The sequence below is a fragment of the Euleptes europaea genome, chromosome 1 (genome assembly GCF_029931775.1).
Source record: "Euleptes europaea isolate rEulEur1 chromosome 1, rEulEur1.hap1, whole genome shotgun sequence".
NCBI lineage: Eukaryota > Metazoa > Chordata > Lepidosauria > Squamata > Sphaerodactylidae > Euleptes > Euleptes europaea.
In genome coordinates, this window is record NC_079312.1 from 164,946,078 (window position 1) to 164,959,096 (window position 13,019).

A 13,019-nucleotide genomic window follows, 5' to 3' on the forward strand; every position below is an offset into this window, starting at 1 on the left:
TAGATAACCACCTATCTAGCAGCCCGACCTCTCTTCTAGGAATGGTTCACATTCCTCCTCCCCAATTTTCCAAATCTGTCCACCTCACGGTTTATCCTAAAATTGTGACCTTATTAGAAAAAAAACCCCACAGATATTGAATCGAGTAAATAAATATTGAGTCACCACGTAAGACTTGAGCTGTCCCACAACTCACGTTACATGTGCTTAAGTTAAACTTGCTATACTTAACCATATCATGAACAAATCCGCCGATCACTTTTTCGACAGTAGGAGCCCGTTTGTGCATGTGGGGTTCCCACACAAACTCAGATACATGCCTGTACATACATTTGCACACACACACCATAGCCACATCGCCACACACATATGCCCTAAACATGTGATGTTGGCCCCTAGTGTGAATGTGAAATTTCTCTCTCTTCTACTTTGGGCTCTGCCACCTGGGCACAAAGGCAGGTGACCAAACTCACCCCAGTGCTGGTGAGTCTATGCTGGGGGCAGAAATAACCGGAGCACGGTTTTTGTTCCCCCAGTACCACCTCCAGGAACATAATACCATTCCATAATTCTTTGACTTAAGTTACTCCGAAAGAAGGAAGCAGTATAAGAGGGATTGTAAAGTTTGATAGATTTCTTGTGGTGATAGTTTACAGTTTCTAAGCCAACATCTAAAGGCGTGGGTTTTATTTTTGCATCACTGTTATGGTACTCTAGTGTACTTTGCCATAAATCAGAATTATTTCCACCACAACACGGGGCATAATACCGGGCAGAAATACAAATTTAAGGTAATCATTAAAGTGTTGCTACCAAATACTTCCTAGAAGCAAAAATGAATGCTTGCAATAAAAACGTTAAAGGGGGGGGGGGGGAGTTGGTTAAAAATACAATGGGCATGAGAGGCACTTTCTAGGCATAATTCACTGTTAAATAATTAGAAAGGAAAAAGGGAACAGGTAAAATATTATGTGCGAGTTTGTGATGTGCTTGGTATGAATTATTAGACACGTGCATTTTTTAACAGAAACAAATGCTTTGGGTTTTTATTGTGTGTGTGTGTTTTAAGGGGAATATGCGACCCACAGTTGTGTGTGTGCCTGTAGTATGTGTGTTCCCCCCAATTTTCCCCCTTCCCAGCCGGCCTCCTGCCCTCCACCTCCAGCCCGGAAGACAGCTCCAAGTGAAGCGAGAGGAAACTGGGTGAAGGACTGCTTTTTTTTGGGGGGGGGGGTCAACTGAACAGTCTGCCTTTGGCATTCAGAAAGGGCAATCAGACACCAAAGACAATGGGAGACCGTCTGCAGCTTGCTTCCTACCCCCAGACATTGAGAGGACCCCCTCCCCCGTTCTCCTTTAACTGAAGCAAAAGTCACTTTGACTTCACTTCAGCCCAATCTTGACTTCGGTGAAACCATTCTTGGTAAGTCCCACCACAAGAGAATAAGGCGCCCACCAGCCCAGCTTCATACGTGAACCCACATAAATATCACAAGGGTTTAAGGCCCCCTTTTTTCCTTTCCTTTTTAAGAGATGGGTTGTATGTTGGTTTCTCGAAGAGCTGGAGCCCAGAATAAGCCTTTGTGTTTGTGTTCTTTCCTGCCCCGCGCGGGCTTTCTTCTCCTAAGTTTAATAGCATTTGTTGGTATTTATTTTCTGCAATTAGAGGAAAGCATTTTTCCCAACGGGGGTTCTACTTAGGCTGATGAATTTTATTCCTCTTCCCATTAACGACCAGTGTTTATCATACTTCTAATTATTTTTAACTTTAAACAATATTCTGTCTCCTGGAGACGTTCCCCAGCACTCCTTCCTCTCCCAAGTCCTGCCAGATAAGCAAAGGATCTGGAAGGAGCTCAAGCAACGTGTTTAGTGAAGGGAAGTTAATTCCACGACCCCTCCATCTTTGGTGGGGGGGGAGAGAGAGACTTTGACCGTCACTCCACGAGAGATTCTGGGCAGTCTTCTATAGGTTTGCGTAAATAAATGGTTTCGGATGCACTCGTGCTCCTTACAAACATATGAAGCATCCCAAGAGGAAGCTAAGGCCAGTACACACCACCCGTGCTTTATTTTTTAAAAATAAAAATCTTCACCAGCTTTACACATTTGAAACACTCTTTGTCATGTCTTCAGGGATAGGGGTACAACATCGAATGCGCTGGAAATTTCTTGGCCGTCTGTGGCTCTGTAAAGAGGATAAAAATCAAATTATTTGACAGGCTTCACCACAGTGCGGTTTATACATTTCTCCTCCCGCTACCTAAAAGGAGTGGGGGGAATATAACACAGGCAGGAGGATTGCTGGGCAGTAAATAAGGATATAAAAGGCATTTTTCCCCACTCAGAGAATACAGCAAATGATCCAGTTTTTTGGTCTCCACAAAGAACATGTGTGGAAACGTATAGGGGATTCACAGCCTAAAATTATTGAGTTAACCACATGATCTGCAAAAAAATAAAGAAGGAAAGGGGGTGGAGGGAGAGGGGGGGAGACAGGGGAAAGCCATATAATGCCAAACTGCATTGGTCTTTAATTTCATCACCTATAAATGAGGAAGTATTGGTTCCCATGCTAAAGTTTTATTCTTTGCTTATAAATATTATGTGGAATTTTCGTTGGATATCATAAAACTGAACGATTTCTATCAAACTGTTTTAAAAAGACCTATGCAGATAACACAAATAGAGGCTGTAAAGTCGCAAATAGCTTTCCAGGGGGAAGCAAACGGGCGTTTAAAGTGTAGGAAAGCTCTTCGCATGCTGGATTTCAGGGTGGGGGTGGGGGAGAAAAGAGAGTTTGGAGACAAATAGAATGATGTTGTTGAAGACTTCCTTGGCCTCAGATATTAAAACTTCTCACCCTTGAAGACTTGGCGGGGGCGGGTTAAGTGTGGGCCCCGGCTTGCCTGTTTCCCCCCAAGCAATTGCAGAATGGCCCTGCAAGCCAGTTTTGTGGAAAACATTTTTTGGGGTAGAAGAACTGGCGCTTTAGGCGGGGTACGCCACCCTTTCAATTCATTATATATAATTGGAATTGGTCAAGTTCTATGCTTCCCCACCCCAAACCCATTTCTGGCGTAATTTCTTCAATTAGTTTTCTCTCTCCTCCTCCTCCTCCTCCTCCTCCTCCTCCTCCTCCTCCTCCTCCTCCTCCTTCTTCTTCTTCTTCTTCTTCTTCTTCTTCTTCTTCTTCTTCTTCTTCTTCTTCTTCTTCTTCTGCTTTTTTTTTTAAGACTTTCCTCCCACCCCTTGAAAATGACTATGAACCCTTTAAGGTTTGTAATCCTTCCTCATGATCTTGAGATTCCAGCTCCCTTTTTCCAATCCTGTCCTTGCTGGTTTGCATTAGCGTCAGTATTCACATTGGTTATGAGTACTGTCTCTTTCATATGGTTTTTGCTGGAAAGTATCTAATACTTCTTGGGGGAAATAAAACCCACCAACAGCGCTGTCAGAGCGAGATTGCATCAGGTTCGTCAATTTAATATACACCAAAGAACAATTTCACTTAATTGCAACCACGATTTAGGAAATCTCTAATAAAGGGAAAACAGCCACGAGGAAAACACCTAGTTTAACATACCTTTATATTTGAAATGCCAGTTATTATTTGGAGCTCGTTAACTTTAAAAAGAGAGAAAGTGAGCCAGGGAGTCAAACTCGTAAAAAGATAAACGGGTCTAAAAAAGATTAGGGAAATTAACTGAGAAGAAATAAACATATCTGTTTTGGCAAAGAATGCCATCCATGGAATTAAAAAAAAAATCAAATAAACCCCTGCTTGCTCAGACAGCTTTCGGAGAAAGGTTTCCCCCAAACAGTTGCTCAAACCATGATTTGACATTTTGTTTTACCTGGTATAGCAGTCTCTCACAGACTAAAAAAATATATCCACATTTGCACCGTCAGTTTCAAAATTCCATAATCCCTCACAATGATATATTTATTATGATTCAGTTCTGTAAAAAATTCAAGACAATGCGTACGGAGTTCGAGAGTATTGAGTGATTTGGTAGGAGTAGTTTCTTAAAAAATTAAGACTCCGTTTCATTTAGAGGGTAGAAGCGCATTTTTAAAAGTGCTGGTAGGAGAGAGTACAGGCATAAAACTTTAAAAACAGAAAGCGAGGACTGACCTCTCGGAATCTAATACAATCTGAAATAGCTCCAATTTCATTTCCTAAGCTCTCTTTCCCGCAGAAAGCACCTGAATTTAATAAAGTGACCTCAGAACAGTGCCTTATATTTATCTGATCCAGACATCTTAAAATAAAATATCCAAAAGAATTCTCAAGACCTTCTTGCTTCCACATTCAGGGAATTATTATCAACAACCCAACTAATTAAAAAAAAAAATCTACCCCAAGTATTTCCGAAGGACCACAAATATTTCTTTAGATGCCCACATTTCAAGTTTAGCCAGGGAGGGAAAAGATAAGGAAACAAAGAAGAGGATTTTGCGGGAAGAAGACGGAATGGGAAAGTTCCTTTAGGGTTTGGGATGCATTAATCATTTCCTCCAGAAATTGGACTTATTTTAAAGGGGTGCGGGGGGAGAAGTGGAAGGCAGAAGGCAAGGGACGAAAGGGGTGGGGGGAGAAGGGGATAATGAAGGTTGATTATTTGCTGACCTTTTAATTTGAATTTGACTTTGCTTCTATTTACGCGTTGGCTTCCTTTATTTTCCCCCCACTCTGCCGTAGACACGCGTTCGTTCATTGGTAAACAAACGCGAGGAATAAGGGGGCTCCGCTCCCTCTCTCTCCTTTGTTCAACGTGAAGGTCCCGGGCTCCCTACCCTCCAGGAAAGGGTAGGTGTCGCTGTTGCTCCACGCTGGTTTTCTCCGCTCCCGACAACTTGACCCCGGTGACGTCACCGTCGTCTGAATCATCAAGGCCATTTTCAATCCTCATTGGCCTGGCCGTCACGTGGCGGGGACCAATGCGTGGATAATTATGGTGCTGATATTTTTTTTCCCTAAAAAAAAGATGTCAGCCCCGTAGCCGTAGTATTCCTCTTTAAAATCCCTCTCTGAAAATGTCATGTCCCAACAATGTGACTTCTAACTCGTTTTTGATGGACTCGTTAGCCGGGACCTGCAGAGGGGAGAATTATTCCTCTAACCAAGGGATGTATATGCAGTCTGGGAACGATTTCAACTGTGGGATGATGAGGAACTGTGGAATAATCCCGTCCCTTTCCAAAAGGGACGAGGTGAATAACGCCAGCCTCTCTCTCAGCACCTATCCATCTTACCTTTCGCAGCTAGACACCTGGTGTGACCCCAAAAATACTTACCGACTCGAACAACCTGTTGCGAGACAACTCCCCTCCTGCTCGTTCCCGACCAATGTCAAGGAAGAAAATGCCTGCTGTATGTACAATGCAGACAAAAGGGCTAAAAACGCCACCGAGGCGACCCTCTACCCCAATCAGATGCCTGAACCTTGCCTCAGTGACCATGAAGTCCCCGTGCCTAGCTACTATCGAACCAGCCAAGGTTATTCCTCCATGGAGAAGGCGGCCAGCTGCAACAACCCGACCGAGTTTGAGGCAACTTTCGAACCCAGGGCGAGTCTCAACCCGAGGAGTGACCATCTGGAGCAGCCGCCGCCGCCACCTCCGCCGCCACCACCTCAGCAACCCCAGCCGCCGCCGCCGCAGCCACAGACCGCCCCACTTCCTCCACCTGGAGCTAAGGCGACCTTCCCCGAAAACCCCAAGCCGGAGAATCCTCCGAACCCCCCGGCCAACGAAATCAAAACCGAGAAAAGTCTCCCCGTGGCCAAAATCAGCCCGTCGGAATCCGAGAAGGACCTGAACAAATGCACAGATACCAGCACTGACAATTCGGACAACGAAGCGAAAGGTAAGGGCAGGTCTCTTCTGCATATTCTGCAAGGGGGCTTCGGGAAATCGCCGCCCAGCAGCAGAAGAGGTGTTGCTGTTAGTATTATTATTATTATTCATCATAAGAAGCTCCTCAAAGTAAACGCCCAAGGGGTGGTAGCGATTTGGAAGGAACCAACTTTCCCCGCAACCAAACCCTTCTTAGAGATATAACGCTTAGGGGGTTTTCAAAACTGATGGGATGATAATAATAATAATAATTATCATTATCATTATCATTATCATCATCATTATTATTATTATTGCCAAAAGAATCTCATCTGTCGAGGAGGCAATCAAATGTGTTGAGGCACAAATGCTGAAACTCCATTTGTATGGTTTGGTTTTCTTTGGGGCACTTTTGGGTTCGAAAGTGCGTGCTTAGGGCAAAGTTGCCCGCCACGTCGTGTGTTGATCTAAGCTAAGTTCAGGTTGTGGCAAGGTGGCCCTCGGAGGGTCTGTAGGCGAGCGAAGGTGTTGTTGACGGGTAAAGGGTCTTTTCCAAGGCTGCTTCCAGGCAGAAAGGATTTTTTTTTTTTTTTGCGTTTGTTGTTGATGGTTGCTCATGGTGTTTTTGGGTCCCTTGCCCCCTTTCTTCTCCCTGAGTATCAAAGTGGTATTATTATCATATATAAGTTGTTGGGTTTTTAAAATATATATATATATTAAAAACCCAACAACTTACGGAGCCTGGACTGCTTAGTGGGGCAGGGCGAGAGAGAGGTGGAGATGGTTTGCTAAACACTTCAGGCTGGACTTGGTTGTTGAATTTCATTATCATGGCTGCGTTCCCTTTCGATAACCGCCGTTCCCGGCATCCAGAGTCTAATGTTAGTGTTGAAAGTAACCCCCTCCCAAACCTGTTTACGAGTCTGGACCCTCGGTTTGAAGTTAGGGGGATTCCAGGAAAGGAGTCTGCTAGTTCTGACCAGCGATGCCTTGAAGATTTGCTTGTGCCTTTCCAACCAACAGCCCCCTTTCCCCGCTTACTTAAGCTGTCTGTGGCTAATGAGATCCACTTGGGAAAAGAACGTTTCGAAAGGATCCGTTTAAGGCCACCGTCAGACAAAAAGGGGGCGCCTGAAATTGCGTTCTGGTTCAATGTGGAATTAAATGTCTGTAGACCCAAAGGCAACTGAGAGCAAATTTCGATGAAAACAAGGTCTTTGAAATTGATTGGCTCTGCTGTGCGGGTTCAGATCCTCTCAGATTATCACGGATCATACTTGGAAAACAAGCACGAGAGAGAGGGACACTTGGGATCTCGGTAGCTCTGTGTAGGCACGTGCATAGGATTCATACATGCATACCTGTGGTACGTATGTACGTATGTATGTCCTCATCCATACATATGCATACACACACTGGCTGTTTGGGTACCACAAAAGGACGCAGGCGGTTCATCCGCTCTGAGTCTCACCTGATATGGCATTGCATGAAAAATCAATTTAAAAAAAAAAGATTCTCCGTATGTATTTATTTTCAATACCCCAAAATGGATTTCCCACCCTTTGTTTTCGCAAATGCAAGAACAGAACGGTACGCGCCTGTTCTATTGCAATCACGGGGGGAATTTGCAAAGTCAAGGTTATGAAAAATCGCTACAAACCGACCTGCAAAAATAAAATAAACAAATAAAAATGTTTTTTTTTAAAAACGTTGCCTTTATGCCATATCAGGTCCTGTTTTCTTGAAAATCAGATCAGCAAAAAAAATGCATAAACATGAGTTGCATTTGAATTTGGAATTGGCAGGAAATAGAGAGCTGAAAGATTTTGATGCTCAGTTCAAGCAAACGAAGGCTTCTGGAATGTCCAGCGTAGATTTTCAAACTTTTTCTTTATAATTCTTCCCCTGGGTGGGTGGGGATATCTGTTTTGCCGTCAATACGACATTTCATATTCAAGGCCAAAGAAAGGCTGGATTTGGTTTTCATTTCCCCCCTTTTCTTTACTTCTACATGGCCTTTTGATTTCTGTTCTTCTTATGATGCCCAATGCATAATTTGGAAATTGAATATAAAGTTTGGCAGCGAGGAATTTGCAAGGTTCGGTGACATGTAAATGGAGAATGTGGCGGGGGGAGCAGAGACGGGTTTGTTTGTTTGTTGGAAAGCATCCTTGGTCTGTACCGTTTATGTACCATTATGTGCCTTCTGGTGCAAACAGACTTCTATGCTAGGGCAACATCTTCTCTCTATAAACAAAGACACACACCTTAGCCAGATCAATGCTAGCTGGCTACTGCTGCCAAAAAAATCCTTGCATGTCCAAATTCAGATCCGATTATGTCTACGTATGCTCATCTGAAGTGCTTTGGAATTGTGGATGCCTGCCTGCATGTAAACCAGTTATTTGGACAGACATGCCTCAATTTGTAAAAAGGAAAAGTAGGGCTGTCGGGTATTTGTAGCATTGTCGAAAGTTCTTCCGCCTAAATGCCATCAGGTACCTTGCAAAGGTTGAATGAGAAAGAAAGACTGGCCAGTTCAAAGGGTGGGGGGGGGGAGAAGCCACAGCCCGCCAAGTAATCTCCCCCCCTTCCAAAATGTAGTTGTGTCGGTTTTTGCTTTGATTGGACTGGTTTTTCATATCAGCTGGTACTTTTGCAGTAAAGTCTGAGGAAGAATGGCGTTGTGGAGTAAGAGCGAGAGCCAGGCTGTACAATCGTAAGGGGCTGGCATAAAATGTCTGAAAGCCTGCACAGAGAGCTTTAGCTCCAAGGATAATTTCCCAAAATTATACCCTGTTGACATATCTGACACGTGGGAAAACTACACCCGAGGAGAGTGCAAACCGCTCCAACGCCATTTGTATCTCAGGAAGGATATCCCTTATTTTGAAATGTGTTATTTACTATAATCAGCTGAGATTTGGCGCAAGGTCTCTGATGCCCAGGTGAATATTGTTTTTTTTAAATTCCCCCCTTTTTGTTAAGAGACATCCCACCCTCTTAGCTGTGTTAGATTAATACAAATCTTAAAATCTTAAAATCATAAAGAGGGAGCTGTAGATATGACCCAGATATGGGTTTCTTGTATTAACAAAAGAGGCTGCTTTAAGGCAAAAAAGAGAACAAAAATAAAGACTTTACACTAGGAAGCTCTCTTTACTATTCCAAGGATACTTATATAATAATATTATTTTTAACAGAGGATATAAAGGCAGAAAACACTACAGGAAATTGGCTGACAGCAAAGAGCGGAAGAAAGAAAAGATGTCCTTACACTAAACACCAGACGTTGGAACTGGAGAAGGAATTCTTATTCAATATGTACTTGACCCGCGAGCGCCGCCTGGAGATTAGCAAGAGTATTAATCTAACAGACAGACAAGTCAAAATCTGGTTTCAGAATCGCAGGATGAAACTCAAGAAAATGAACAGAGAGAACCGAATTCGAGAACTGACTTCCAATTTTAATTTCACCTGAAAGTGTTCACTAAAAGGAGGGGGGAGGGGAAATCATTACAAATCTTGTGCAGTATTTTTTTTTCCAATTTTCCTGGGTATAAATGCAATGCGTGGGGGGGGGGAGGGAGGAGAGAAGAAAATCAGGACCTCAGGCTAGTGTGCAGTTCTATGATTTGGGTATTTACAGTTTGTAGGGCGAAGATGCATCCATCGATATAAGCATGAGAATATATATATATATATTGCATCAATGTTTCTATGTAAAATAAAGATTAAGGTGGGTTGCTAAAACAAGCAGGGGGGGAGAGCCCAGCTTTTAAGTTATTCACGAGCAGCACAAAGGAAGGGAAAAGGGGGGAAATTTAAAAAAAAGAGAGACTGAAGGACCTATCTCTATGCCTTTTATATGTTTAGGATCCTAGGTACGTCTGAAAGTTTGCTTTTCATATCCTAGTGTAGTCTGCCCATTGTACAATAAAAAATAACTCAAATGAATTTCATATGTGTCTGTAAATGAAAGTGGGAACATGCACTGTGTAGTCATGCAGTCTCCTTCCACCGAGGACCATTATATTTAAAAGAAAGAAAGAAAAGAATAGAATAAAGCAGTATTGATATCTTATTATGAGGGAGGGGTGGGAGAAGTCGATTTCCACACACCCCCGTGACTGTTATTTAAATATATTCTGTATGTGGTATCCTTTGCATGTATCTTCCTTTATGGAGCCAAATAAATTTCTTAGAACCGTGTACAACTGGGTATTTTTCAAAGTGTTCCCCCCTCCCACAAGAAGTATGCTCACCCCTCCTCTCTTTTCTCCATGTAGAGTATTTTTTTTCCCTTTCTTCCCCAGGACTCATCCTTTTTAAGGCTTTCAAGAGAGTATCCTAGCGGGTTTAATATAAGTGAGAGACCATAACGTTGATTTAAATATTATCCAGGTGACCACAATAAGTCAAGGTCATAAAACAGTAATGTCAGGACAGTCTTGGTAAGCGCTGGAGGTGGATTTTATGATCTGCAAATATAATGTGCTGCAGCAGTAAAAGATGCATTTAAAGGTGACTGTGGAGGAGGGAAGCAAGTCAGAAGCTGAGCTGCATTCTTGGGAAGCACACTCCTCACCGCTTTGGGTCTTATTTTTTTTAAGGGAAAGGCACGCTTCCTTTTGCCTCCTCTGGAAGAACCACTCTATAAAAACGGGAATACACTATTATTTTTTAAAAAACAACAACCACCCAAACCGCCAAAGCACCGAAAAGGAGATGTCACGCTGGAAGACGTGGGAAAGGTAAGGCAGACCATTTCTTGGCTAAGATGCGTGGCTGGTGGTTGCAAGCGGGTCCTGTTTCCTGCGTGTGCGCGCGTGTGGACCCCGAGATAAAGGCGGAATGGATGTGAACTCCACTTTGAAGCGGCGTTGCTTTTCGGTTGGGTTTCTTCGGAGTTGTCTCGCGGTTCGAGTTTTGGCTTCTTCCTCGGGTGACAGCTCATTTTCGAGCGGAATATGCATGGCCGAGGGACTGTGGCGCATAGATTTCCATTTCTGATTTCCCCTCTTCCACCACCACCAACACCCTACCCCACCTTTATTTGTTATTATTTTATTTTTTTACTTACTTGTGGTGAAGTTGGGCTCATGAGCGGTTGGCAACCTAGGGTCTGAGATCTTGGATCTCTTTTGGTTGGAGGACTTTGGAAATGCCAGACACGTTGCAGTTGGGGTTTGCCCTTAACCTGGCTGTTTGATTTCAGGAGTTTGGCTGGCAAAACGCAGTGGAAAACAGGAGGATTTTGTTGGCATTTTTTATGGGGGAATGTTGTGGACGCACATGTCTCCCCTCCCTCCTTTGTGCCTCCCCCCCCCAATGTTTTGTTTGTTTTTTAATTCCCCTTCGGACAGCCTGCGAGACCGGTTACCTCTGCATTTGCAAACGGAGAATGTCAGAATGCAGCCTTTTTGCCCGTGAAGGATAGTGTAGCGCGCTATAACTCAAGATTCCCAAGCAGCTCGGCTTAAACGTTACAGCCGCGGAGACACAGACGACTAGAGGCAGAGTTGACTGCCGATTCTATTAAAGGGGGAGGGGGGAGGGGGAGGAGGGGGGAGGAGGAAGGGGGATCTTAATGAAGAGATTAAAGATGTTGCCGTAATTTGAAGAATGTTGTCTTGGGGGAGATGATTTGGCTCTGGCATCCATAGGTTTCCCACTCTGCTTAGGAAGTCAGCCCTTCTAATGCCCACAAAGGGGTCGCTTTTCTCCTCTCTCTCTCTCTCTCTTTCCTCCCTCCCCCTCTTTTTTTTTGTGTCTTTCCTCCTCTCTTGACAGAAATGAGTGTGGATCTTCCGCCCTCTCCTGCAGCTGATCCGTGGTTTAGGTAGTTTCATGTTGTTGGGGTTGGCTTTTAACTCGGCAACAAGAAACTGCCTTAATTACGTCAGTTAGTCTTCATCAAGGGCAAGCCTTCTTCTTCTGTTTTTTTTTTCTCTTCTTCTTCTCCTCCTCTCCCCCTTTCGTTTCATGCTGGCAGCCAGACCAGAGCTGGTCCTGTCTCCCCTGACGCAAGGGGCGAACCGGGGGGGGGGGAGAGCAATTTGTATCATGCAAGATTAAAAAGGGGGAGAGAGAGAGAGAGAAGAATTGGAACCGGGAGATGGGGAGATATGGTTTGGTAGGACGAGCAAAATACTTTACACCCCCACCCCCAAATCTTCTCCAAGCATTCACCCCCTCCCTCTTCCACCTCACGTACATAGTTACTTATGGACTTAGATGATTTTTGTCCCCCCTCGCGGTTATTGTTTCAGGCCGGCGGTGCCTTCCAGGAGGACAATGGGGGGGTCCTTCCTGAGAATCCTTCATCAAATTATTGAGCTTGCTCATGTTCAGGCCGCCGTGGTTTTCGGGATTCAGTACCGCCCTGTCTTCTTCATGGGATGTTGGGCTCTTTTCGCCTTCTTCCGGGCTCTCCCAGGACCTGAGCTTACCGAGCGCAGGAAAGGAATCGCATCGTTGGTAGCGGCGGCGGCCGTTTGCTTATATATGTCTGTGCTCAATAAAGCGGCGCGCTGATGGTTGATTGGAAGGCTAAAATCGCAGCCTAGTAACTTCTGTGGCGATCTCCTGTTGCCCTACCCTGGCCAGTACCCCGAGTATTAAATCAGATATAAGTTATAGCATATTATGTTCCCTGAAGGTGGATTGAAGAACAAAGGCAGGGAGCATGGAAGAGAAGGCTCTGTTGTCTCTCCTTAAGAACCCCAATGAGCTCCGTTTTAAAAATTTAATAGCCATTTTACATGCTTTAAAAAAAAAATCCAGGGTGGGCGACCGCTCGCAAGAGCTCAGGTCTCACGGTGGCGGTTCTGAACACAGGCTGGAATATAATATGCTCCCCCCCCCCACGAGATCTATGAAAGCTAAGTAACTGTTGACTAAGGGAACGGGCCGGCTCAGTTTTATGATGAACAAGTTGTGGTTCTCCTTTGGTGTCGTTGTTGTGGGCGTTGATGTCAACAGGGGTCCAGTAGAGGGAACGCAACGGCGTGAGGGTCACCATTTCGAGATAAAAGCATATAGCGTATGGAGAGAAAAGAGAGAAATGTGGATTTGTGATTTTTTTTCCCTTTCCCCCTTCTTCCCCCTTCTTTCCACGCTTATGTACGAGATTCAGGGTATAATCGAGTATTAAGAAGGAGGCGCCCTCCTATAAG

At 44.3% G+C, this 13,019-nt stretch overlaps 1 protein-coding gene and 1 long non-coding RNA gene across 2 annotated transcripts; one reads left to right on the plus strand and one right to left on the minus strand.

The window, feature by feature from the left end:
- Positions 1-2,047: 2,047 nt before the first annotated feature.
- LOC130489406 (uncharacterized) lies at positions 2,048-4,752 on the minus strand. The gene is made up of 2 exons (XR_008933833.1): positions 4,634-4,752; positions 2,048-2,186 (listed from the first exon to the last, which is right to left on the minus strand). It is a non-coding gene; the product is annotated as an uncharacterized LOC130489406 (long non-coding RNA).
- Positions 4,753-5,005: 253 nt separating this feature from the next.
- HOXC10 (homeobox C10) lies at positions 5,006-9,386 on the plus strand. Its single transcript, XM_056863094.1, has 2 exons — positions 5,006-5,872; positions 9,045-9,386. Exons 1-2 carry the CDS (start codon positions 5,041-5,043, stop codon positions 9,320-9,322), a joined length of 1,110 nt encoding a protein of 369 aa, XP_056719072.1. The 5' UTR covers positions 5,006-5,040; the 3' UTR covers positions 9,323-9,386.
- Positions 9,387-13,019: the final 3,633 nt, after the last annotated feature.

Bases quoted from the DNA above. Each gene is read 5' to 3' on its own strand.
- HOXC10 (XM_056863094.1), top strand. From the start codon at position 5,041: ATGTCATGTCCCAACAATGTGACTTCTAACTCGTTTTTGATGGACTCG. The intron at 5,873-9,044 runs GTAAGGGCAGGT...TATTTTTAACAG, and splicing joins TTCGGACAACGAAGCGAAAG to AGGATATAAAGGCAGAAAAC.